Raw genomic sequence first — 27,388 nt, forward strand, 5'->3', positions numbered from 1 at the left:
ACTCATTTTTGTTGGTTACAATCTGAATGATGACTCAAAGTTATTTTCGATGGTAATCGACAGTCTACAGAGCAACAAGTTGTTTAACCCGGAATACTTTATTGCTTTAAAAATAAGAAAAATCAAGTTCATACCGTGGAAATTCTTGCATACGAGGGTTCCATGTTTTGGGGTCCTGACTGTTGAACCAGCTAAATACTTGTTCTACTAGCTGCAAAGACAGAACAAAGACAAAATATGCACCAAAATGAACTACAGTCTGCAAATATCACTCATAAAATATGCATTGCTTTAAAATATCCAATAACAGCTAAACTGAACACCAGCAGCTATTGTAGACCTACAGAAAGAAAGAAAAAAACATTACCTTTATGTAATACAGCTTGGCTTGGCTTGTGGGCCTTTGCTCCACTGGAAGATATTCTTCTTTTCTCAGCCTTTCCACCAACACCATCACCACATCCTCATGAAATGCTTTCTGAAAGGACAGAGCAAACAGCATTTAGTTAATGTTTTATACCTATTTAACTGATACCAAATCTCTAAACTGTGATTTCCAACTTAAATATATTGATAGACTGACTAATTCAATGGTTCTTCTCCAAATGCATAGGAAATGTTTAGATTGAATGTAAATTATACATAGTATTGGATTATTAAGGATATAGAAAGTTAGTAGACAATAGAAATAGAAACACAATTCTTCTTGAAAAACCTATTTATGTTGTCAACTTGTTTCACATGTATAAAAGATCTCACCAGTGAAGTGTACAGGTCATTCTCCAGCTTCTTCTCTATAGGATGTAAACAACAGCCTGACTGTTTCTTTACAACCTCAAAATCTGGACAGGCCTCACACTGTTCAGATACACACATAAAACACATCTGATTCACCTAGACACTACAGGAGGGTGAACAGATAAATCATTCAAACTAAATCTTAAAGGGGACATATTCTCAGTACACAGACTGCTCAAACCTCACCTGCGCACATACAAGGAGGTGACAGATGTTCAGAGAGCTCCTCAATCCAGCCATGATCTTCTCTAGACCGTTCCTCAAAACGACCTGCACGACATCCTGCCAGCCGCTGCGGAATCTCTTACTGCAGGGAGCACAGGAAAACACCAGGCTCTTCCCCCGTAGACGACAAAGGATCTCATACAGATCATCTGAAGATGAAAAACACAGGAAGGAAATACAGGACAGAGTACAGTGTGTGTGATCAGCAAGGCATTGAAAATGGATCTCACCTGTGAGCCCCTCACATTTGGGATGGACCCAGTGTGCACATCGGGCACACTGCATCATGCTGCTGTCAAACTCATGTTCCTCAAAGCACTTCAGACAGACAGTGCAGAAGTTCCCTGAGAAAACACAATCAACAAATTACAATGCAAAATTCTTAGACATAATCACACAAAACCGTGAGTTAAACAAATTTGTTTATATTAAAATGTAATGATATATATACAAGTAATATTATTATTCAGTTAACTGAATTAATACAATTAAATAAAAATAAGCAATGAAATCACATTATTTAATTAATATAATTAAAAAATTTCAATTAAAATGTCAGACTGAACTAGTATCTGACTACACGTTTGCATTGTCAAACCTTTGCTATGGAGTTTGCTACAGTCAGGGCAGAGGTCCAGCTCACTGTTCCAGGACAAGTCCGAGGACTTCCCAGGAGTCACACCGCAGCTCTTACACCTGATACACAGCATACAAATCTGCAAAGAAACAAAGCAGACTTAATTGATGGCCTTACCACTGTATGAATAATTCAAACGCAATGTCTGTCAAGCTAAGTGAAAATTAGAATGATGATTTTAGGGAGATAACTCACCCAAGAGGTGTTCATTTTTACAGATTTGGGATATGTGGGTCCTAAACAGGATGGATGGTAGCAGTACATGCATCTCTTGCACTGCAAAACTGGCTGAATGAGGAAGAACAGAATATGATTAGTTGATTTGTTGTCAAATATATGTACTTGCATGGCTCCTTCGATGTACTTTTACAATATTTTTCTCTTCTGCAATGTGAAAACTATAGGTCTGATTAATTAGAAAAGTAATAACACCTTCATGACTATTCTGTATTAGTACTAAATTAAAAGTGTAATGCACCTTTGCTTGCTTGCTCTTGCGGCCACAAACATGGCAGAACTTGCAGCGTCTGCAGCACCAGTTCTCCTTGTTCTCCTCCTTTGGGCAGTCGTCTGGTGACAGGCAGAAACGGTGAAAAGGCTCACAGCACATCTGACAGTAGATCATCTGGAAAAAAGATCAATCAAACTCAAAATTAGATAAGGGCCAATAGATAGATTATTCAGCAAATAATGAAATTTTGAGTTATGATTGAAGGAATATGGATGATGATTCTGTGGTCTTTAGTGATGTATTGAAAGCTGGATCTTACATCATGTTGGCCTTTGCTGGCACAGAGCAGACACACAGACTGGGGCATGATGGGAACTGAAGTGAGAATGCTTAATCCTCCCATCAACCACACATTCTGGATGTTACAATCCTCCTGCATAAATCAACATTAAAATGTTAACAAATTAAAGAGGCAGCAAAATAAAAACGTTTGAGATCCACTTTTGGGAATTAAAAACAGACTTAACACAGACCTCTTAACAGCTTTTTTTATTATTATTATTAAATAAATGAAGTGGGAAAAAGGGGTTATTGTCACAAAAACCATCAAGAACATTTCTGGCTTCAAGTCCACGTGAGCCAGAAGTTGCAACCGACTTTACTTCAGTGTTGTGACGCATTTCCAAGTGAAACGGAATATTGAATAGAGGGCGGGGTTTTACTTTAGCGCACCTCATCTCCATTCCTCGCTCAAAGCAGACTGACGGTTTGAGGGGAGTGATTAAAGTTATTCAACCCAAGCCATCAAACTGACGTCATCAGAGAAGGAAAGCCATTCCAGAGCAGAAGCAAATTTTCAGATTTTGATTAAAGATTACCACGACAAACACATTTTTTTCAGTGTATTATCTTGCACAAATGAATTGTTCACCACACGACTAGTAAATGTGCGCTAATAAAAGCAAATAGGGTCAATTTTGATTTCATGATGACTTTAACCCTATGACTTTAAATATCACCCCAAAACTAAAAATGTAACAATTTAAATTGTACATAATTTACAAATATTTTAAATAACTTATTTACCATTAGGATTTTTTTTTTTTTGGGCCATAATTAAAAAACAATGTAAAAGGTACATGCAACAAAAACAGATTTAATATATATATAAAGATAGCAAACCAAACATGAGTGTGTGGGTGTGTGTTTATAAAACTTTGTTTAAAACTTATTATTTTTTGTTTTATTTTTGTTGTTTTGAATGAACAATGAATTTTTTTTATCAATATTCATCTACAACACCCCAAAAAAACAGAGCTTTTGGTTTCATATAAAAATCATAGAAATCTCAGCTCTGACCTTGAAGTCCACGCGAATCTTGTTCATCGTCCGCTGTGACAACTTGCCTCTCTGGGTGCAGCCATTGGCCAGCGGAGTCAGGACACTAGAAGGCGTGTGCTCCGCCGAACTCTGAGAATGAGTAAGAGAGGAGCAATGAAAAAAAGCTTGCTCCTCTTCCACCACCTCGCACATCACTTTCTGTGACTTTGCGGTGTCCGGGATTGCTACGCCCAACAAGGCCGCTTGCACAACACTGGCCGGTAGCCTTTCCAGCCGCAACAGCAGCTTGCGCTCAGGCTTGAGGGAGGGACTTCCTGTGGGGGTGAAGGGATGGTGGGGTGGTGCTGGAGGGTCCGATGATGATGAAGATGATGATGAAGATGGTTTAAGTGGCTCCTGTGTAAATGTCAAAAACACCAAGAGAATTGGGGGAATACGAGGGGACCAGCGTACAGTGGATACAAGCAGGAAAAGGAATCGATAAAAACTGGGCGGGAGGAGGACTGTCACCAAACAGAGCATGAGAGGAAACAGAGGAAAGAAACCATTCCCATCACCATCAGATGTATATGTTTAGAACAAAGGAAAGAGTACTACTAGTCCAACAGCGTCCTAACCAGGCAGAACATTATAAATGGTTATAATTCTTTTGTTGAGTTGAGGCAACCACAAAAAGCAATATGCAAAAAGCCATTTTTGTCACACGTTTGGGTTTTAATTTATCTCGTTGAGAAGGCAAGGACAGAAAAATGACTTGATGGCAGAATCTTGTCATGTAACACCTGGTTAGGACATGCTGTAATGCTGTAGCTGGAGAGACAGGAAAAACTGCAACCAAGAAAAGGGCAAGAGCAGTTTTATTTTAAAGAGAGAAAGACAAGAGATAATTCCCAAATGCATTCAATTAGACAGAGTTAAAGAGGATAACATTTTATTTCAGTGGTGATTCAGTAATTGGATTGAGCTATAAGTGAAATACCAAAATAAGGCTATACAATTAATCTAAACAAAACCAAAATCGCAATATGGCTAAGTGTGATTATGAAAATGGCAAAGGCTGTGATTTAATTAAATAAATATATGCGTGGTTCAGTAAATTTTGCCCCACACAAACACATCTCCGCATCTGAGTTTGGGTCACTTATAACGTGCATTTGGGAATGCAATGTGCCAACCAATAAAATAAAATCTAGATGCACCAAAAAAAATTAAGATAGATGGTTTAACATGTGAAAATTAAGTAAAAAATAAAAAAATAAAAAAAACATTTCTTGTGAGCTAAGTTTATTGTAGAGACCATTGGGTGGCAGTGGTTTTACGATCTACTTAGGCTTACAATGCTTTTGGGAGACTAAGCCCAGGTCGATTAATTGTCAGATTATCCATTTTGAGATCATCAAAATGACGATGAGTTACTGTACCTTATTAATTCTGCGTTGGGCCCAAAATGCTCTGTAAAGCCCTTGCCTTTTCTGCTTTGTTGCTTCTTCTGGAGCAGTTACAGAGGTAGCCATGTCTGGAAAGAAGTTCAAAGTATTGGTTGAGTCTCAGAGACACTGGTTTTACAGAATTTTATTTTGGGGGGGGTCCCATCTTAAAATGAAGGGGCCACAATATATATAGGCTAGGGATGTTAATTTTGGGTTTTTCCCCTGAATTATTAGATTAAAATCAGAATGGATAAGTGTCTATGAGCCATTAAAAATACCCCCCCCCAAAAAAATCAGTTTTACATGTGCAAATAGCAGCATAAACAACAGATCATTAAGATTCATACATCGTCACATCACGCACATGCAACGCTTCAGTTCAAGGAGAAAAACAGAATATATATGTATATATACGTATATAAAAGGAATAAATATAAACGAAATATATTTCATTTAAATACAGATTAACAAAACGAAAGAAAAAACTGCAACAAGTAGTAGCCTATATGCTGAGTTTCGGTTCATTTTTGTGACACGCACAACTTCAGGGAAAGGAAACTGAGACGGCAGACAGCGCATCCTGCTCTTCTTTATTTTACAAAAGCGCAATGTTTTGTTTTTATTGTGAGTGTACACAGATAAAAATAGACCCTTTACAGTTTCGAATGATGTCTTACTCTTATCTTTATGACCATAGGTGTTTTCGCTGTTATAATGAGACAAAATCATTTGGCATTGTGCCGATTTGTGTCGTTGTCGTGGTAGTCTCACTACTACAGTCCAGTGATGAAATATGCATGTCCTGGAAATGGGAAGCCTCAGGTGCTGCTTCACCCGCTGTCTCGTGGAAAGGTGAAGTAGGTTCAGATACAGATTAGTTTTCGTCCGATATATATCGGCGAGGCATTTTTAAAATATTGGCATCGGCCGATGAGTTTTTCTGATTGGCTTGATGTGTTAGAAGCAGGACTTTTATTTTGACAGGCATCAATGAGAACGCCTGAGACTTGCAGCTCCTGATAACAGCACTCACGTGGTCTCTGTTTAACAGTCATATCTAATACGTTATTAGATAGAACTGTTATGGTAAATGGTACGTGAAAAAGTATAGCGTTTGCATTTATATTAGTAACAGAAATGCAAACACTACAATACTTTCTCATTTTCCGTCAAGATGAAGTAAATACGCATTTATATCATTAAAATGACTCTTTGAATATCTAAAACATTTATTTTCACAAACCTTGCAGATTTAATGGAATCCAGCTGTGAGATCTTCTGAAGTGTGCATTTGTAGGCTGCATGATTGCGTGTTACTCTGCGCGTGACGGTCTGTCCGTGTGAAAAATTGATCCAGCTGTTCAGCTTAACTGGAGACGTGATCGACAAACTTTAAATCCTTGATTTTAAAATACGCTGTGCTATAACCAATGTGTTATGCTGTACAACCGACATGCTGTAACCAATTTCACTGTGTGCCGTCTGAAAAATTTGTATTACCTTGTCTTTTTTTGAAAAAAATGTGATTACCACTGTGCACAAACTTACCAGATTACTGAGTGACCTGTTACAGTGTTTACTTCCTTTTTATTCATATATTTATACATTTTTAAACAATAACTTTATTTCTGAAAAATACTGTAATAGGACTGCAAAATCAAGAAGTTGCCATCTAAAGGACAAGCATTTATCTTATTTATCATTTCGAATTAATTAAATATTAATTAAAATAAATATAAATTATTTATTTTACATATCGGCCACCCTGCTCTTTGAGATATCGGCATCGGCTATCAAAAAACTAAATGTAGCCACTTTTTCTCCTTCTTGCTCATCTTTCCGTGATTTCTTGAAAAAGAGCAATATTGAACTTTGTGCATCCGACATTGTCACCGCATGCTAATGAACTTTCACACGCAAAGAAAATGAAAGCGTAAGCTACGCACAACATGTTAATGTTAATGGGACAGGCCCCCTCGTGGCTATGCTACTGCTCTTAAGACAAACAAAGAGCTGTTCCTTTGTATATTGCCGTAAGGGTTGACATGAAACTCATACCACTGGATTGAGTCTTTTGGGTCCCACTGGCCTTTGTCTTCTCTGAGCTGACACTCTGTGTCTCTGTGTCAGAGTCGTCGTACCCCAGCATTTTTCTGTAGGACCGAGGAGTGACCTGTCGTCTGGGCTGCCTCCTGGTGGGGCTGAACTGGGCTTGTCCTCCTCCTCCATCATCTCCCCCTTCCTCCTCGTTTTCTTCTTCGCTGCTGTTCATGCCAGAGGCCGCTGATGGCCGCCGCCGCCGCTTCATCTGGACTGCGCCAAAGAGAGGTGGTCAAATAAAATGATCAAATCTGTACGAATAACCAACAGGCCAGGGCTGAGTTTCCCAAAAAGTCCAAGTAGATCGCAGAACCATTGCCACCAATGGTCTCTACGATGAACCCAGCTCACAATGCTTTTGGGAAACACAGCCCAGAGCTTTAATGCCAACTTTGTCTGCTAAAGTTGTAGAGTACCAGTATTTTTAACTGTAATACTTGAAACACGTACATTTTATTCATTATTATTATATTTGCATTGGCAAGTGGCAATTGACTGTAAATACCAGGTCATTAAAAAGGATTTCAATTTTAAAGAGGCAAGTAGAGTACCTTTGTTAAATCGTCTCGTTTTGTTCTGCTCAATCAGCGAACACTTCTTTAAGCTGTTGAAAAATTACAAAAACAAGTCCACAAAAAGGATCAAAAAAGAAGAAATGTATGATATGACTTCTTTAAACCCCGGGAAAGGCTTGCTGCCATGTAATACCTTGTAATTAACACTATTTGGACACTTACACACAGCTCTGCCGTTTCTTGTTGGGTCCTCCAAATTTGGGCTTGTCCAGACAGAACACGCAGCTCCCGCAGTCCTCCAGCCGATTGCAGCCCTTGCAGCGCATGCAGCGCTTTAGCCGATAGCCAAAAGCAGTGCTTTCATACTTGCGTCTAAATGTCGGCTTTGGCTCAACAGATTCTTCACTCTCTGGTTCTGAGTGAGATGCAACATCTTGAAGAGCCAGAGGGGGCCGGTGGAAGAGGGAGACAGAGGCAAAAGAAAGCATCTAACGTAAGAATAAGGGCATTTTGGGAATGTCAAGGTTTGGTTTGCTAAGAAATGAAGGGAACACCACCTAGATATAATGGTGAACTGCTGCCACAAGTAGGCATTACAATTATTTCAGACATTGCAATGATGGAGCACTTTAAATTGCAATCACATATTAGCATTCAAATACAAGCATTTCAAACAAATAAAGAAATACCATAATGCAAATTTTTGTGTTTCTATTTTTATGTTTTTTTGTGCAGTAGTGCATTATGTGAGTTTTTCAAATGACCTCAGGCCATCTCATGTGGTGTTTTGAATACAATCCACGACTCATTTTGCATATGTTGTGCATTATGAATGCAACACACTCTAGGATCATTTTATTTTCACATTCACGTAATTACAAAACTTCTAGCCATTACATGTTCCCATATCCCGAAAGGATGAGAATATTCAGCTAAACAGAGCTAAAAAGAGTTTAATGCAAAATTACACTATTATTACACGTACTTATACTAAATTAAATTAATAAAAAATACTAATAAACATTCTAATATCTTGGTGGGCTGGGTTTCAAAAATAATAAAGTAAATGAAAAGTAGTCCAAATAGAGAGATACTTTTAGGAATTGTACATTAAATCTAAAATAAATATTTTTATATTTTAGAATATTTATTATAGAATACCTATATTTACATTTCATTATTATATTAATCATATTTAAAATCATTCTACATTTTATACAACTTGTTTACAAAGCCTTAAAGGAAATCATACATTTTATGCATTCAAGCCCACAAATTACGAGCTGAACTTGTATTACAATTACACTGCAACTAACATGACATAATACACAATTTACAGGCCAAAAGAGCCCATTTATCTCCATGATATTAGCAAATGTCACTTATAACGGATGTGGACAGAATGAGCAAAGTAGAGGTGTGTACCCTCTTCGGCAGGTGAAGCAGTGATCCCCTCTCTCTCATGCAGAGGAAGGGCGCTGAGCCTGGGAATGTCATCGGGAACCATGGCACGTGGCTGTCCCAGTGCAACCGCTGCTGCTCGACACACATGCTTTATCCGTGGACCACCGATCACTTGCTCCTACAGAGTTAAAAAAAGCGCAGCGTTAAACTCACAATCCGATGAAAAATCTGCAAAGCGATATTTTTCGGTGAAACATACTTGTGGAGCCCCCTCTGGGTGAGCTGGGACTACTCTCTTGCCCCTCTTTCTTCCTCTCTGCATGCTTGTGGCTGATCCATCTCTTACTCTCACAGAGCCAGACAGAAGCTGCAGAGAATAAACATCACTGTTTGTATAATTACACAGATTTAAAAGATATTACAGACTTATATATTGTTTTATCAAAATATAATTTGCCATTCAAAAACATTAGCCGCTTTCCGACCAGAGGAACCTTTCACAGTTCCTAGAACTATTGGCTAAAGTACCCGGATGTCGGCGTGTTCGCACCGCAGGAACTAGGAACGATTTTAGTTCTAGGAACTCCATTTGGAGAAACTAATTTAGGTCCTACTTCAGAGTAGGGTCTAAACCAGCACTATAGGAACTATCCGTGACGTTAGTGTACGCTGATTGACCGAACGCACGCGGAACACCAGCACCCGCCATTTTTAAAACAGCTATAATGTAAACACACAGATTATAGCCTATATATTTACTCCAGAAACTATCTATACAAACATGGAAAACAGTGATAGATGGGTCTCTAAACCTTTATGCTGAAGAGAAAATCCAACGCAACTTTTGAGGGCAAGCCAAACATGATTATGTTTATCTGCCCAGCTAGCAACACTGGACATCAACCACACGGCATAGGCTAATAACCTTTTTTTCATATACTGTCTACTTTCTATAACAGTTCTATCTAATAACATATTAAACAGTACTGTTAGACAGATCGCTAACTAATAAACACAGAGAATGTGAGCATTGTTTGCTCTGGCGTTCTCAGCGCCGCCAAAATAAAGGTCCGTTGCACCGTCAAAATAAAAGTCACCGTGCTTGCGTCACTCCCTTACCCCTCCTACTAGTTCCTATGGCCACTTGGCCAGTGCGAACGCAAACAGCAAAACTGAGTTTGGGGGAGAGTAGTTCTTAGAACTGTTTAGAAGTGGCTAGTTCCTAGAACTAAGTTCCTGTAACTACTTGGTCGGAAAGCGGCTATTGTTCACACTAAGGTCTCGGTGACAAACTAAAGTGACAAAAAATATTAATACTCTACCGTTCAAATGTTTTGGGTCTATGTTTTTTTTCTTTTTTAAGAAATTTTGATCACCAAGGCTGCATTTACAGTAACATAGTAAAAACAGCATTGTTGTGAAATATTACAATTTAAAATAACTTTTCTATTTTAATACATTTTAAAATGTTATTTATTCCTGTTATTAAAAAACGTTCAGCAGCTATGTTTCAATCTGCCTATTTTTGGCATATTGCATTTAAAAAGGCTGGGTGGAAATGCCAATATGCATATAAATTCTAAAAACGTATGTGCTCAATTGAGGCGGACAAATTTATCCAATAAGAAAACAAGCGCATAAAAGCGCACATTTACATAGCGTCACATGATCCTTCAGAAATCATTCTAATATGCTGATTATTATCAATGTTGAAAACAATTGTGCTGCTTAATATTTGTGGGGGGGGGGAATTCAGGACTCTTTGATAAATAGATTAATTAACAGATTAATAGTAACATTAATTGAAATAGAAATCTATTGTAACATTATACATGTATTTACTGTCACTTTTCATCAATTTAATGTGTCTGCTGAAAAAAAGTATACATTTCTTCAGAAAAAAAAAATGTCCAAACCTTTTGAACGATTGTGTATACAGTGAACCTCCAAATGATTCTTCGAAAATGAACACATTGCGTTTACCCAGCTTATGAATAGTCAGAACTTGTCAGATACAGTGCATTATTAAAATGTAACAGCACTGTTTGCTGTCATAAAATTGTTAAACATTCTGACCTGAGCTGATTTGAGCTGTTTCTGCTGGTCGATTTTAATCAGTTGGACTCTGGCTCTCTTCAGCAGGTGGAACATCCTCTTATTGGCACCCGAAAGACTCATTCTGTGGGAGTAACCTTGCTCCAACATCATCTGGGTATTTTGTGCACTCGTTTCAGTGGTTCCCTCAAGGTTAGAAGTCTCTACTGAAGGAATAAAGGAATTTGCCTCAAGGTTAATGGGAGAACAAGAGAACAGACCAACACACTTGGAAAAGTAAAAAAAAAAAAATCATTTTTTGTTATGCATTTTATGTACACTAATTTTATTAGCATTACAAAGTGGGTGTCATCTTTAATATTTTATATTATGGCATTAATTGTTTTCATGTAAATTATTTGGTGCTAACTATAATGTAGTTTTTATAAGCACCTTGGTATACAAATAAGGTTTATTCTTATTCTTATTATGTGTGGCATAATACTTGACAGCAAAAACCCTACCGTTCTCCTTAGCAGGTCCATCTGCCAAAGACGCCTGATCCGAATGTTCCCCAACACGTATAGTTACTTTTGGCACCACCCCTGGAGAATACATGTCCTGCAATTTGAGATCAGACTTCCTTTCCTGCATATCATGGGTCCCTCCCTCAGCACCTTCCTCTGCTAGCCTGGAGCTCGAACTGGCAATCCGCTGCATCCTTCGTTTTGCCAGACATGCTGTGAGCTTCTTCAACTTCCAGTATATCTTATACTGGTCCGTGGATTGGCCGGGTCTCCCACCCCTGCCACGAGGACCCCCAGAAGGCCTAGAGGAACTCAAAACAGGCTTCACTCCTTGAGATTGCCCCTTTTCTGAAACACTTTTTTCATCATTGTTTGGGATCAGCGGTTCTTGTGCGGTCTTCAGCCTGCTTCCGGAATTGAGGGTTTGGAGATCTATGTTCGGTTTGCCGAGATCCATTGGGATTTCAGAAAGAGCTGGTTTCTTTGGGGAACCTCGTTCTGGGAGAGCAGACATGCGCTCATCATCCATGAACCTCTTTGGGATCTTGATGACGCGGGAAGAACGAGCGCTAACAATTGGTCTGGCAGAGTGTTTAGGTTGTTTAGCTTGGACTTCAGATTTGGACCTCTCCATCTCTCCAAGTGGCTGTTCCTGTCCCTCCACCCGTTGCAGCACATGTGTAGAGCCTGTCTCTGCGCAAACAAGTCGCTGTCTCTTTCTAGGCATGCTAGAGGTCTGCCCTCGACTGTCAGGTACTTTGCTGGGCACTTCCTTTTGCAGTAAACTTCGACGGCCAAATATACTCTTTCGTCGCCTTATAAAAGGCTTATTTTTGGAAGAACTTAATGAACTGTCACTTAAAGATGCTCCTGCACCTCCGCCAAGTGATTCAAGAGGCTCCACATCTGCTTCTGTCCTTCTGCCCCCTCTCTGTTTGCCCCTTGGTTTTGCGGATACAGCACCTGCCTGATCGCTACCAGCAATCTTTTTTGTCCTGTTCCTGTGGGTCTTAGAATATTCTGCTGAACCTCTTTGGCCTTTGGGGTCTTTTACTCTGGAGGCTCGCTCTTTACCTTTAACCAGTGTTAAAGTCCACACTAATTTGTCCTGCCTCCTCCGGCTTTGTGCTGCACTGGAACCACGTCTCTGTGACCTTCCAGTGATCTCCTCCTCTTTACACGCCCCATTTTCATCATTTTCAGTCTGCAAGGAGGCCAATGGTCCCTCTCTCTGGTTTCTGAGTACCCTGCCATTTCTCTTACTTGAGCTGCCCTGTTTCAGATGTCCATCTTCATCCACAGATGGCCTTTTTGCTTGTGTCGTTTCTTTTTTGGTCATCTTTTTGGCTCCCATTTTTATAACCAATTTGGGCCTCACAGATTTTTGGTCAGTTCTGGATAACCTTCTGCCTTTCAAGTTAGGTTTGTCCAATAATGATGATTTTATATCTAAATGCAAAAAAAAAAAAGACATTTTATCATTCATTAAAAAAAAAAAAAAAAAAAAATTGAAATACAGGCACAATTTCAATATTAACATTATACACCCTTTGTGTAGAAAGTATTTTATTGAATATTTATTTATTATTTAATTATATTTTAGAAGATAAAAGATTAATTTAAATTCAAGATATACTTAAAATGAGCATAGGTAATCCAAATGTAAAAATGTGTAGAAATTAAATGCACATTTAAATATAAATAAAATACATTGTAATCTGGACTACAACATGTCCCAGACATTGACTGAAAATGTTCTGATTCTTTATTATTGACGGCTAACACTTTACAATAAGGTTATATTAGTTAATTCATTGGTTAATATAAACTAACAATACAAAAAAAAAACTTCTAAAGCATTTATTAAACCTGTTATAGTATAATAAAGCTTTTTTTTTTGCAAATTATTTCAATATCGTGATAATACCGTATACCATGATAAAAGCTTCAGCAATCATCGTAACATGAAAATTTGATATGATCAAACAGGAAGTTATGCCCCATTCAGGCTTAAATAATACATCCTCTAAACATTCACATCCTATTCTCTTAAAGAGACACCATGTTAAATACCAAATACATAGCTCAGAAAAATTACATAGGAAACAAAAAATATAAGATAAACACACTTTTCTTTAGTAGATTAATTTTGGTCTGAATGACAATGTTTAATATTGTCTGGGTTCTCCCAAGGTTTTTTTTTCTCCATTAGGTCACCTGATGGAGTTTTAGGACACCATTAGGTCACTTGATGGAGTTTTTCGGTTCCTTGCCACTGTTGCCTTTGGCTTGCTCAGTTGGGGATATTTAATTTGATTTTATCAATCAATAAATTCCATTAGAAACAAACCTTGTTGTATTATTTTAATTTAACACTGTGAAGCTGCTTTGATACAATCTGTATTGTGAAAAGCGCTACAAATATACTTGACTTGACTAATATAAAATCTAGCATGTGTAAAAGCGAAGCCCAAACTAATGTTAGAGTTAACATCATCAAATTGATTAGACATAAAAAAACAGCTGAAACACTCACTGGATGAACCTTGTCCTGAACGCAAGGACGACTGACCGTCCACTTTAAAGCCTGTGAAGTCTCCTTCCTGAGAAAGACAGATGGATAAAATATCACCACAAAACCACATGTAGTTTTATATTTTTAATCATTTAGCATCAAATTCATTTAAAATAGTATCTGTAGGAATAGACCATTCAGCACTACAGAATCCCTGATGGATTGATAACAGTGTTATACATAACATATTTCAACAAAAAACTGTTTCCATGAATACTAAACCCAGGCTTCAAACACAACACTCATTTTTTCAATGCGTAACATGGGATTCCTGCTCCATCACTCTAATATAGTGAGCAGTGAGAAATGCTGACACAGAAGAGAACAGTCCTCATCACAATACTGAATTAGGTTATAGCTTAGGTTAATAAAAGTGACAGAGTCTGAAAGCTGAGACTGTTTCATATCAAAAGTAAAGCACAAAGCTAATTGCGATTTATTGGATGGGAGGGACATTACAAAGTTTTATTTTTTCATCAACTGAATACAGCGAATCGACACTGGTTCTTCAAAATGAGAAGAGGTTATTTCCAGGATATTTCCAAAATACTTCCTACGTCGTCAATCTAATCTATCAGTTTCTTTTGAATATATCAGGGGAAAATGTCTACAAGAGAGAAGCATCACTGCATAAGCCTCCCTTGACATAAACCATTCAGTGATACTTTCCACGACTCATGAGTCATAAGGATTCAGACTGAAGAAATCAAGTTCAGTTTTTCTTTTCCCCATAAAGTGGCAACTGTCCTCTCATGTAAAGATGATGCTGCATCATCGACTGATTGCAGATACCTCAGAATTTCAAAGCACAGGACGGGATTGCATCAGTCTACAATGTGTGATATAAAAGCTCAACATGAGTCCTATACTGGTTCAGCTTTGAATCAGACTGCATTATGATTCACTGTATTAGCTATGGGAATTTCTGGAAAAAAGTCCCTATAATTTAAGGTAAACCTAGTAAGGCTGGTGCTCATTACCAAAAAACTAAATGTGGATAAGGAACTGAAACATTGACAATGTTTACATGCGCACCAAATAATGATGTGATTATTTCTTATAATCAGAGTACGGTCTTAATCGCAGTACGATGTTTCCATGACACAAGCAGAACACTTTACTCCAGTTTATATGCAATTTTCATTATTCGGATTATTTGCTAATAAGTATGCTTATACCACACACACAGTTAGGCATACAGTATGCATGTTACCGGCCATTGTTTTAATCTACTCAATTTCAAAATAAATTTTTATGGACGTACTGGATATTACACCTCTGTCATCTGCTCTCGGTGTCTGAGGTACTGAAACCCGGTATTAAACGGGCCCCAGGGCTTGGTTAACTTCAAATTCAAGGACCTTTCAAGGACTTTCCAGGTCCAATACCCTTAAATTCAAGGATTTAATGTGGGGACACATTTCAAGCGTGAGCAAGGTTACATCGTGTTACCTTGTAAGACATTTAACACTTAACATAACGCGTAAATGCGCGCAACAAACGTTAATAAAGCGAGCTAGTATGCATAGGCCACGAAGTGTTGCCGAAATAACATTAGCGAACCGGAGGGAATATAGTATTTCTTCCAGAAAACTTCTTGCACAAAATAAATTCAAGCACTTTCAAGGACCTGTATCTATATACGTGTTCTATTTCAAAAACTTTCCAGGGCCTTGACATTTTTTTTTTCAGATTCACAAACTTTTAAGGATTTCAAGGACCCGTGGGAACCCTGTATGAAAGACCTCAGTATCGATAAGCTCAGACATTACCAGTTCTGCCGTCAGCACAACAGAAATTAAGAAAATACACATACTATTTATTATTGCTATATAGACGTTATCTTGCAAATTCTATGTTGCAAGATGTTTTTTTTATATGCGATAATAAACCATTTGATTGTGATGCATTTTTGCTATTCACAATCCAGAAGAAACAGATCTCTCTCAGGCGGAGCTACAGACTGCACAGCACGAAAGGCCCCTGTAATCTCAATTGTTTGTGGTAAATATATTCATCCTTGACATTTAATTTTTAATTTAATATTTTGGCTTTCACCACTATTTGTGTTTGTCTTTTTTCAGAAAAAAATATTAAAGTCTTAAACCTGCAAGGTACCAACACAATAAACACACAGCAACATATGTCTAATGTTTGTTCGATAAAATCCCAGAAAATATTGAGATTGACATTTTGTGTCAATATCACACACTCCTAGCTAAAAGTGAAATTGATTTCGACATCTTGCTTCATTCATGAATGTATTCATTGAATGAACTCACGTAATGATGACTCACGCTTAGAGACAGTCCCTTGCCGCCACCTACTGGTGTAACAATGTAACTGCACTGACTGACAGCCAGCAATTTTGTAGGCTCTTTAATGAGCCGAAGAATCCTAAAATGGATAGTTTTGCCCAAGCTCTGTTTTTAAAGACCTATTAAAATGTTCATTGTAAAATTAATATTTGTTGTGATTTTTTTATTTTTTATTAAAACAACGATTACAGCATTACCATAAATAATATAACCAAGGCAACATCTGCGGTATTACTTTATTTGAAAGAAAAAAAGTTATCAGTGATCTTACATATCAAGCTTGAATGATCAGGATCAGTATTGGCCGATCATGATAAGAAATCAATAGTATCCCTAAAAAAAGTACAGCGACTATAATAAACAACCTAAGAACAACTAAGGTCAAATTAGAGATCTCTCAATCATCATGATATTACATTGCAAATAAAACTGCAGAGCTTTGATCATAAAACAAATCATTTAAATATCACCTTACTAATATATTAGTATTAGGAGAAACAGAATGACAACTAACATTTATGCATTTTTGTAGTAGTCTGCTATACCGAAAAATCTCATTGATTTACATTACAAGCAGCTATCAGAATATTATTATCTTTTTGGTATAGCCTATTAATTACATTAATCTGCATCAAATTAAACTATTTTGTTCAGTTTGGGCCTCTGTTTTTTTCTTCTCGAGTGAGCGATCCATATGCTATTATTCTATTTAGATCATACTACAAGTTTAAATATTTTGTCTAAAGTTTCAACAAATGGTTTAATTAATAAAAAAATCGATTTTCTGACTATTGTCTGGCTTTGCAGGACTTATGACCAACTTGGCCAAATTAAAAATGGATAGTGTATTAGTAAATTTTAACTAAGATTAATAAATGCTGAAGAAGTATTGTTCATTCTTAGTTCATGTTAACTAAAGTAGTTAACTAACTAATTAACCTTATTGGAAAGCGTTACCAAAACAATTAACTTGTTTGTAAACAATGCTACCTGACGTTGTACATATGCATCTGGGATATATATATATTAAAAAAAAAAATTTTACAACTATGCAATATCTCTACTCATCCAATGGCGATTCCTGACAGAATACATCATTAGTTACTGTACCTTATTTCTGATGCACGCCACGCCTACTTGGCATTAACATTAATAACTAATATGAACTATTCAGACAAACAGGCCGGTCAGCAACACTGACATGAAGTCTTAAAGCAGATGACTGTACACAAACTCCCTCATAACTAATTAGCGGACACCACACCTTCACTGACCCACGCACAATCCCAGTAGCCACGGCAACACCGTCAACCACAGTTAAAACACCCGCCATGTGAACGCCACAGCCCGGCAAAAGCCCACCATATGACGGGCGTCCCTTTAAGTACTTTTTCATCTCTGTAACGTTAATCTGTAAAGCTCACGACCGTGCAACTGTGATCAGGTGGATGCATCTCTGCAGGAACTGACATCAGCGACATGCTGTTGATGCACTTGCTGTGAATAATTAGCACTGTCGGTATTACTAGGCGAATCGCTCACCTCATCGCTCCCGCTCGTGCAGAATCCCGCCTCGCGCTGGAGCCTGTGTTTCTCCGCCAGCCCGAGCAAACACGACAGTGACGGATCCTCTCTCAGCGTAGCTCCAACGTCGACGGGCCTCGGCCCTTTTCTGTCTTCATCCCTCACCCGACCGATATGAGAGCGTTTCTCCGTCCTCAACAGGCTCCGAGACGTCCATGGCCGACCTGGGAAACGGCAGCGAACGGTGGCGGAGGTGTTTATGGTTGCTACAACAGCCGAGGCTGGTAATCCGCCTCCTGCTGCCGCCATTATTACATACCACAACAACAACTACGGCGCTTGAGCTCTCGAGAGGAACAAGATGGAAAGGCGCGAGATAGCGGAGGAAACGAACGGCATTATGGGAGATGAAGTGTTTTTCTTTTTTTGGCCGTTTGCCGTTGAATATAATGAAGCGTCATTCTGTAAACACTTCATAAATAATATATATTCAAAAGTTTAATCATATCAAGCAGTTTATTGAAATAAAAAAAAATCTGAAATAAATAAAAAGTTTAAATGTGTGTTTTATGTTTTATATCATATTTGATACATTTAATATATTACTTTAATACATATATAGTGAGAACATGGAGCTCACACTCGTGGAGGGAAAAAACACCTGCATTTTTTTTTCAGAGGCCTAAACTGAACAAATGCAATATGTAATTTGATGCACTTGCTGTTTATATGGCCAAAAAAAATAAAATTCTGATACATTGTAATGTAAATCAATGCGATCATTATAACAGTATAGCAAGACAACTTGTCTTGTTGTCCCAATAGCACAAGTTGTCACCCTATATGTCCCAATAGCATAAGAGTATATATAAATGCTTTTGGTTTTTAAAGCCCTGTAGTTTTACTTGTGGGGGACAAAACATAATAATAATTAATATTATAAGAATAGTAAACAAAATAATCCAATGCAAGTCAGTTCAATGATGATTGAGAGATGTGCAAATAATCATTCTTCAAAAGTCTGTTGTATCATATTTTATACTTTTAACATGATTTTTCGAAAAATGACATAGGCCTATGGACAATTAGGCAAACCTAAGTTGCTTCTCTGCAGTAAATGTTTATCTTGAAATATTACTTACAATAGCTATAAAAGTTATTTTGCAGCAGAGTTGATAGTTTAGAGCTCTTAGAAATCAAATAAGACACAGCAGCCTACTGTATCATATTTGATACTTTAATTTCTAAGTGTTCTAAAATGATCAACTTTGTTGCAAAACCTGTTGCACACAATCTACTACATGCCTTCTGTTCTCTTAGTAAAAGGCATACAAACTTCATATTGTGGTACGTGTCTTTCCTGCTGTGAAATCTTTATTGTTTTTTATTAAGCAAATAAAATATTATTATCCCACATATTATTTGTGAATGTGAATCATTTAAAGCCTAATTAATTATTTTGTCATTTGCACTAGCAGAACGTTTTGGGTTGGGGAAAAGTAAAATCTTAACAATATTTAATGAATATACACAAATTGAATGTACTCGGCTGCTCCCGTTAGAGGTCGCCATTGCGTAAACATCCGCAGTTATCTGGCCACTTCTAAGCATAGACTGCTTCTAAGGTAACTACCAATCACTATTTCAACAAAAGCAATTTTTTTCTCAAATAAATACATATATACATTAATAAAAATCATCACTTTAATTGTGATTTAATCAGTTAAATCGTTATTTAACTAGCGATATTTATATTTTTCCCAGAAGCCTTTGCAAAATGTGTCGTCACAGCCTCGTTAGCGCAGTAGGTAGCGCGTCAGTCTCATAATCTGAAGGTCGTGAGTTCGATCCTCACACGGGGCAAGACTACGTTTTAACTTCTACAAGTAAATTAGAAGTCTACTTATAGGTGATGCGGGTGATATATGACTCGTGGATAAATCTGATTCTGTGAGAGGTTTGATTTGAAGAAACTATTAGATAAATAAGCAAAAACAAATATATACATGGACAATTTTCCATCTATAACTACAGCAGAATGTATGTTCTTTTGAGCACAATCATAAGTGTCTTTTTTTTTGGACTAAACTTTAATGTTTTTTTATGGCTTATTAATATAAGGGTTTATATAATGAGGTTCCAATTGCAATAAATGATAAAAGTTTAAAAAAATCCCTAAAAACCAATTATGAAGAAATGCATGTAAAAGTGTTGAGTAATGTTTACAAACCAGTTCAAGTCCATTGTCATGCAATGAATGATTTTATTGCAGCACAGTAATTATATTTAGATTAGAAGCATCAAAATCACAAAAATAGTTAAAATGAAATGAAATTAAAATTAAAGGAGCAATGTAGCCGAATGTGCATTGGTGATCCCACCCTTCAGAACTTCTTCCTCCCTGAACTCTGCTTTAACAGTTCAGCTTTCCATTCAGCAAAGGGTTTTGTGTCTGTTTCCTGACAATACCAGTAACCATAATACCGCCGATGAGTTGACGTTATCCTCTGTTTATTACACTTTCTGCACTGGATATATCGTCGTACAAACTTCCTGGTATAACTGCCATCTTTTTCCTTGACCAGTTTTCTCTTCCAATAGTATTGTGTGGTGAAAGGAACAGGAACCGAATGGCAACTTGCTGGTGGTGGTACATCAATCTTTTGTTTGGAAGGTGTTAAAACCACCATCATTTTTTTTGACAGAGAAGGACCAGAAAGCAAGAGGGCAAAGTCAAGGACGAACCTGACTGGGTTTCAGCAAGAGCAAGAACTGAAGAACTCAAGAACTGGTGAGGCTTTTTCTTGAGTTGTGTTGTTGTTTTCCATCACAGTGTATGGAGGCAAGTTTGAAATGAGGGGTTTGTCATCACAATAAGTCTCCATACTATCCTCTTCTTTTATGGAAACAACCCTCTCTGGATCCGTCATTTCATTCGCCAGTGAGGATGTGTTGGGTGCAAAGAGATCCTCCACCTGAAACTGGGAACCTCTGTTTATTCTGGAAAAGATTGAATGATGCATATTAATATTTTTAAAGTGTATACTTGACATACCACCAAAACATTGTGGAAAGCTTAAGTATATTATGCACACATTAATGGAGAATCTTCTAACAGAGATGGGGCGGACTGCTGTGTGATCGTCCAACCCCAGACGTCCTCTTCTTTGGAACAGCTCTCACTTCTGGCCACTTGGACGTCAGTGTTTTCCATCTGTCTAATGATAAAATTGCTGTCCTGGAACACATTGCCATTCTGCCGGTACAGGTACTCCAACCCAATCAGTTCACCTAAAACACCAGGAAGTTGAAAATAAATGAATTGGCCAGCAAAGAAAAAAGGAACACATACAATCACGTTTTAAGCATGTTTTATTAATTGTCTGGAATAAATATGTAACTTACCAGTGTATTTACTTGTACTAGTAGTAGACAGAACCTTCTTTTGAAACACCTCCTCTTCAAGCTGGTTGACAGCATGCTGAAGAAAAGATGAGGTTGCCTTCAGGCTCGCAGAGGTAACAGCAGTAGCTTCATTCCACCTTGCCAATGCATCCAACAAGTAGATTTGGAAAAATGTAGAACAAGTTGGCACCCCTGAAATAAAATACATACAGGTCAGTCTCTTAAATTTCATTATATTTTGTACAGCATATGAATGTTTCAAACTATGTTTGCACATTTTATGTATTGTGTATGCACTTGATTTACAGTATAAATCGTGTACATTGTTCATTGTGTAATGAAACATAAGTGTGCTGAGTGCCGACATAGCATTGCCAATGAGTTGCCCAATAATTTGCATTAAGATAAATTAATGTCTAAATAAAATGACATCTATGAATGAAAAAAAAAAAAAACACATGAGATTTTACAACAGAATTTAAGTGGCAAAATCTATTTTTATTGATTTATTTGGTTGTTTTATGTCAGAATCTAGGGCGATTGTCATGGCAAGAATGGGTTAAATTAGCTCAAAACTAAGTAAATATACTAAGAAAAAGATAGAAAGTAGAAAAAGGATAAAGAAAATGGATAAATAATTTGCATACAGAAAGAAAAAGCAACAAAAAAACCCGATCCTATTGACGCTTTAATAGACTTCATGTTCTAAATAATTACCATCGTTTGATGATATTGAATGCAGTATTATAATCCAAAACCTTTTTTCAAGAATAAAAGTAACATTGTAAGAATAAAATCATAAAGCTTTAAGAGTAAAGTTGTGAAGTTACCAAAATACATAATCTAATTAAGACATTAAAGGCATGATATTGTGTGAAAAAAGTAGAAATATTTTGAGCTACAAAACAGCTACCATTCAAGGGGTTGAAGATCAACCACAACAGATGCCATATACAACTTTTGCTGGATCAGCTTGTTACAATAATGTGTTGCATTTTCAAATCAAACTCCATATTTTTTTACTTCAATACTGTTTTTACCTGGAATGAGCTGGTTCAGATGCTGGTGGAAGGATTCAACAGAGGTGGAACCTCTGACACATTTGTAGGTTGGCAGAATGTGGCCTCCCACCACAAGTGTCCCAGTCTGCTCGTAGAGTTGTACACCAAAAGGATCCACTATACACGGCACATGTTTCTTCTGCAAATCCCATATCTCAGCCATTCTGTTGGAACTAAAGAGCGGCACTCCCGACGAATCCCATCCCGACTTGCCATCATAGAGCTGAATGAGCGTTGTGATGCGTTCTTCGATGTCCCTTGCATCGCGCGTGGTTCGCCTACAGTGGAGGGCTAGCTCGCTTTTGCTGAGGTGATGCATTAGATCATCATCAGAAGGCTGCAGGATATCGAACTTGAGCACTGTACGTTTCGCCTCCTTCAGCTGCTTCAAGTCCTCCTCATCCCATTCGAAAATACAATGGCTTAGGCGGTCCATGAAGGTCGCGTATATCTGATGCGACTCTGACGTGCAGCCTGCAGCAATCCGCCCCATGAATTCCGAGATATCCAACCTGACCTCCATGTCCTTCCACTCTATGAACATTGTCCTAAGAAAGTTGGACTCGCAGCAGTCTCTGTTGACGTACAGAATCTCAGGAGGAGCCACAGCGGCTTCCTTGTACCTATGTATGACACCTGAGATCATCGCTTCAAGACCGGAGTCTTTGTTTTCTGTAAGCACTGACATAATAACCTGCCCTTGTTCGTTGGCGACACTGGTCGCCCAAGTTCCTGAGAAGTTCCTGAGAAACTTCTTGGTGGAACCCATCTTTAGCACGCGGCCAAACTGTGAGGTTATGCTGGTCTTTATCTCATTCATTCGGTGAAGTACATCCAGAGCAAACACTTGCCTCAACCAACAGTGTTGAGGAAGAGGAAGCATGGCAGGTGGACTTTGAAATGTCACAGGATGGGCAAAGCCTTTGCAATCTGTCAGATACTGTACAGTCTTTTGCAGCCATTCCTCAGTGTGATGTTCCTCAAGTTTCTTCTGGATTTGGCTGATGCTGGCCCCCAGGCATCTCTGACGGTTAAGGCGAACGACCATCATGTCGCATGCCGCCTGTGATGCAAGAATGCAAGGGAACTGAACTCTGTGTCCAATATCAAGTTGTGACACTATATCGTGACTCCAGCTAATCACTTCCCGCTTGCATTTTCCACAAACCAGACACTCGGATGCCATGAAGTATGACCTTTCTACGTCGACTACCTGTCTGAGCTCCTGGTGCAGACCTGTTGACGTGAGCTCTTCCTTCACGCAGTCTGAACGTGGACAGGTAAGCTCGACGTTCCACAGCTTTCGAGGCATCCAGAGAAACAATACATGACCAAAGTAGTGTCCCATCTCTGGCTCCTCGGTTAAGGTAAGAGGCGGGAATGGCGGGTACCACCACAATTTATCTATCCTAGCATAGTCCATTTCAGGCTGCATTTCTGGAGACCACCTAAACAGGGCCTTTGAAACCCAAGTGTGATTGGCAGGGGGCAAAGTGCGAATCCAGCCCAGAGGAAGACAAATTCTTTTACCTGAAACAATAAATAAGATTAACTATAGGCAAATTCAGCATCCCAATGCCTTTCTCACTCCAAAGGGCAGAGCTCTTGAGGTGGGGCCTTTGGAGGGAGGAGGGCACATGTGTGTCATTATGAAGCCTTTTGGAACCCACTTGCCAAAAGGAGAAATAAAAGACTACATGAATTATTCTATACATAAGTCAAAGGGTTAGTTCACCCAAAAATGAACATTCTGACATTAATTACTGACCCTCATGTCGTTCCAAACCCGTAAGACTTTCGTTAATCTTCGGAACACAAATAAGGATTTTTTTATGAAATCTGAGAGCTCTCTGTCCCTCCGTAGACTTCTACACAACTAGCACTTTGGCAGTTCATAAAGACGTTTTAAAACTAATCCATATGAATCAAGCGACTTGATCTCTTTACCTGATGAACAATTTAATTTAGGCTTTTATTCACATAAACATTGATCAGATCGAGTCTCTTCCGAAAATTTGGACTAAATCGCCGATTCATGTGGGTTAGTTTTACGTTATAAAACCAGACCCAGTCATAAAGACCATTCATTTCTATTTTTAACTTAAAAGACTAAACAAATATCTTGTTTCTCAAGAGAAAGTCATTAAAATCATGCTAAAATAATTAAAAGCATGTTAAAATCATCAATTCAGCTTTGAACAAAGATTCCAGTGAACAAGAGAAATTTGACATTCTGGAGTCGTCACTAACAAAAGATCAGACCATAAACATGACAAGCTTTTAGAGCCAATATAAAAAATTAAATTAAAAGATGTAGAAATTATTTCATAGGAGAAATGGCAAACTTATGTGTTGAACATGAGCCAGTCCATGTTCGTTAACTTCGCAACTCGACCATGGGGCTCAGGCTCTGAAATCTTACCAATTATGTCACTCCGCGAGTAGTAAATGGTATCTTCTTTGTCAGGCCACTGGAAGGCATTCTTGTTTCCATGTTGAACCATACAGTTCGCCTTTTGGGAGGGACTTGGAATTGGGGAAATAGAACTATGAGCAGGAGAAAGATGAACTGGACTAAAGGACACATCAAGTTCTTCGGGTGATTGGAGAGTAATATCCAAAATGGCTGTCAGATCCTTCTTCTTCTTCCTGTTCCTTGCCTTTGTCTTCTTCCATTCCTCACGAAGCTTTGCTCTCTTATGTTTTGGGAGGCTGGTTATATTTTGTGGTTGAATTTCTCCTTTAGCTTTCTTTTCTTGATATCTGTTGATGGAACAGAGACAGCTGTTACATGTTTTCTATACAAGTGAACGTCTTAGAGAGAGTTGTTGAGTTTCACCAACTCAATTTCCCTATTATAAACTTATTTACTTTCTCCTCCTCTCCCTCAGGATCTCCTCATGCCTGGCTTCATCCTGTGCTAACCTTTCCCGGTACCTCCTCGTCCTTTCTTTGCTCATGCCTAAAAACGGACAAAAATCACTTTAAAAACAATGATCAGTGACTGTTAACATACACATACAACAAATAAATGAATACAGATATATAGTTATGTTTAATATATGTATAATATAGGTATATTATGTATGAAGACAGATATATATTTATGTTTAATATATGTATATAGGTATATTATATATAATATTAAACATAAATATAGAAAATATAAAAAATATAAATATAGAAAAGAAAAATATTTGTAAAAAAGAATTATATTCAAGTTTAAAACAATGAACTTATTCAGTTACTGTAATGCCCAAGGTCAGTCTTGTATAGCTGCAGCAATGACTCAAAATGGCTGCAAAGGTGAAAGAGTCCTGTGGTGTGACAGTCCGTCCTGTAGTGTGACATATCTAAGTCAGATGTCTAGCTAGATTCTCGTCTGTTATGTTTGCAATATTAAACATAAATATAAATATATCTCTGTCTCTCTCTCTCTCTCTCTCTCTATATATATATATATTAAACATATTTTTATTTTTTCTCGAACTAGATCAGTCACACCACAGGACTATCAAAAATGGACACGTTCACAGTCTAAAAGAAATTATGAAATTTATCAAATTAATAAGAGATTAACACTCACCTTTTAACCTCCTTAGCACATGCACATCCAAACATCTAGGGGACTTCCTGGTAGTGGGGCCTGACTAAAGGACCCCTATGGCTGTCCATGTAACTGCCAGTACAAAAATCTAATATCCTATGTCACACTGCAGCATAGATATAAACACTAGATGTCGCCTTGTATACGGCAGTTCATTGGAACGAATGCGTCAATAGAGCCGCCATCTTGGAACAGGGGAGCCCCTCCTCTTTAATGCATCAGCGTCAATGTAGGCAAAGGTCTAACGGAAATAAAATCACCATAAATCGTCATGAATGCGATGTTCTAGTTTTTATGGTTCGTTCCAACGGTCAGTCATGTATTTATCATTGAGTCCAGAGGAAATTTAAGGTTTTGATATTAAGATAATTACTTCTTTTTCAAAATATAATGCATAGTGCTAGTAGGCCTACGTTTATTAGTCACATTCTTCCACTTGAGTAAACTTAGAATAAACTATTGCTATATAATACATATATAAATGAGCAAAACTTGGCCACTAAATATTTAATATTCAATTATTTTAATGATCACAATTAAATTTTTAATTTTATTAAATTGAACAAGCGCAACATTCAGCATTCAATCAAATATTCTAAAAGATGTTTTATTAAGAATAATGTTATTTCAACATAATATCTCGTTATTTCGACATAATATGTGTGCGTGCAACAAGCAAGAAGTGCATTTGTAAATCCGGTGACGCGTGCATTGATTTTTATTAATAAACTTCTGACAGTGTCGACTCGGCTGCAGAGATGAAGTTGACGATCGCCATCTCCGTAGTGAACGCGCCTAGAGAGAGAAATGCACATAATGGATTACATAATCAGAGAGTAGCCTAGCTTTTTTCTTTCGTTTTAAATTATTTCGTTTAAAGACTATTTAAGCTTTGTGTATTTGATGTATTTCTCTTGTCTGTGTGAGGCATAGGCTGAGTTTCGTTAAGTTAGGATGAGATGCGCTCCAGTTAACGTGCAATAAGTAAGTGACCGCGCGGACGCCTCCATGATTATATCAACAAGCAATTTGTTGATGAATAAAATTTATTAAAATTAAGATACAATTTATACAAAACGAAATTCACTTTAAAGAAAGGATTTAAACAGTTGACATTTTCACAAATTTCAGTGTCCTTCCACACCTCCATCCCCAGTTTGCAAGGAAAAGAAACAAGCCCTTGAGCCCACTGTCCTTGTGCAAAACGCACACAAGATTTGCGGAATTCTATGTATAATAATCATGGATGTACTGTTTGAAGATTGACAGGGAGAGGACCAGCATACTATTAGGACTGTACTTACAGGTTTTTTTTATTTTATTTTTTTATTAAAAGGTTTGAGTACAATCGGTAAAAAATCAAAAGTTAGGAACAACACAGCACATCACAGCCAAAAGTGGGTATTGAGGATCAACTCCTGCATATTGTACATTTT

At 37.7% G+C, this 27,388-nt stretch overlaps 2 protein-coding genes across 4 annotated transcripts in view; both read right to left on the minus strand.

Annotated features, from left to right (window-relative positions):
* The window catches only part of kmt2ba (lysine (K)-specific methyltransferase 2Ba), a 29,374-nt gene extending 11,105 nt beyond the window's left edge, over positions 1-18,269 (minus strand). Inside the window, exons 1-20 of one of the 3 annotated variants that reach the window (XM_084422963.1) lie at positions 17,898-18,269; positions 13,999-14,065; positions 11,460-12,911; positions 10,978-11,159; positions 9,161-9,268; positions 8,923-9,079; positions 7,720-7,930; positions 7,534-7,586; positions 6,941-7,195; positions 4,874-4,968; positions 3,471-3,848; positions 2,431-2,544; positions 2,139-2,285; positions 1,856-1,948; positions 1,622-1,739; positions 1,254-1,367; positions 985-1,172; positions 760-858; positions 368-478; positions 135-211 (exon numbers count right to left, since the gene is read on the minus strand). In XM_084422963.1, the coding sequence (XP_084279089.1) occupies positions 135-211; positions 368-478; positions 760-858; positions 985-1,172; positions 1,254-1,367; positions 1,622-1,739; positions 1,856-1,948; positions 2,139-2,285; positions 2,431-2,544; positions 3,471-3,848; positions 4,874-4,968; positions 6,941-7,195; positions 7,534-7,586; positions 7,720-7,930; positions 8,923-9,079; positions 9,161-9,268; positions 10,978-11,159; positions 11,460-12,911; positions 13,999-14,065; positions 17,898-18,188 (4,310 nt within the window). In that variant the 5' untranslated portion in view covers positions 18,189-18,269. Of the gene's footprint in view, positions 1-134; positions 212-367; positions 479-759; positions 859-984; positions 1,173-1,253; positions 1,368-1,621; positions 1,740-1,855; positions 1,949-2,138; positions 2,286-2,430; positions 2,545-3,470; positions 3,849-4,873; positions 4,969-6,940; positions 7,196-7,533; positions 7,587-7,719; positions 7,931-8,922; positions 9,080-9,160; positions 9,269-10,977; positions 11,163-11,459; positions 12,912-13,998; positions 14,066-17,897 lie in introns of all 3 variants that reach the window. The other 2 variants (XM_084422964.1, XM_084422962.1) reach the window with 2 other exon arrangements.
* A 1,850-nt stretch (positions 18,270-20,119) lies between these two features.
* On the minus strand, positions 20,120-25,968 carry LOC311299739 (uncharacterized protein). Its single transcript, XM_084423542.1, has 8 exons — positions 25,932-25,968; positions 25,217-25,307; positions 24,768-25,108; positions 23,559-23,875; positions 22,325-23,408; positions 21,285-21,476; positions 20,975-21,170; positions 20,120-20,879 (listed from the first exon to the last, which is right to left on the minus strand). Exons 2-8 carry the CDS (start codon positions 25,303-25,305, stop codon positions 20,636-20,638), a joined length of 2,463 nt encoding a protein of 820 aa, XP_084279668.1. The 5' UTR covers positions 25,306-25,307; positions 25,932-25,968; the 3' UTR covers positions 20,120-20,635.
* Positions 25,969-27,388: the final 1,420 nt, after the last annotated feature.

Source organism: Rutilus rutilus (assembly GCF_951802725.1).
Source record: "Rutilus rutilus genome assembly, chromosome: 11".
Taxonomy (NCBI): Eukaryota; Metazoa; Chordata; class Actinopteri; order Cypriniformes; family Leuciscidae; genus Rutilus; species Rutilus rutilus.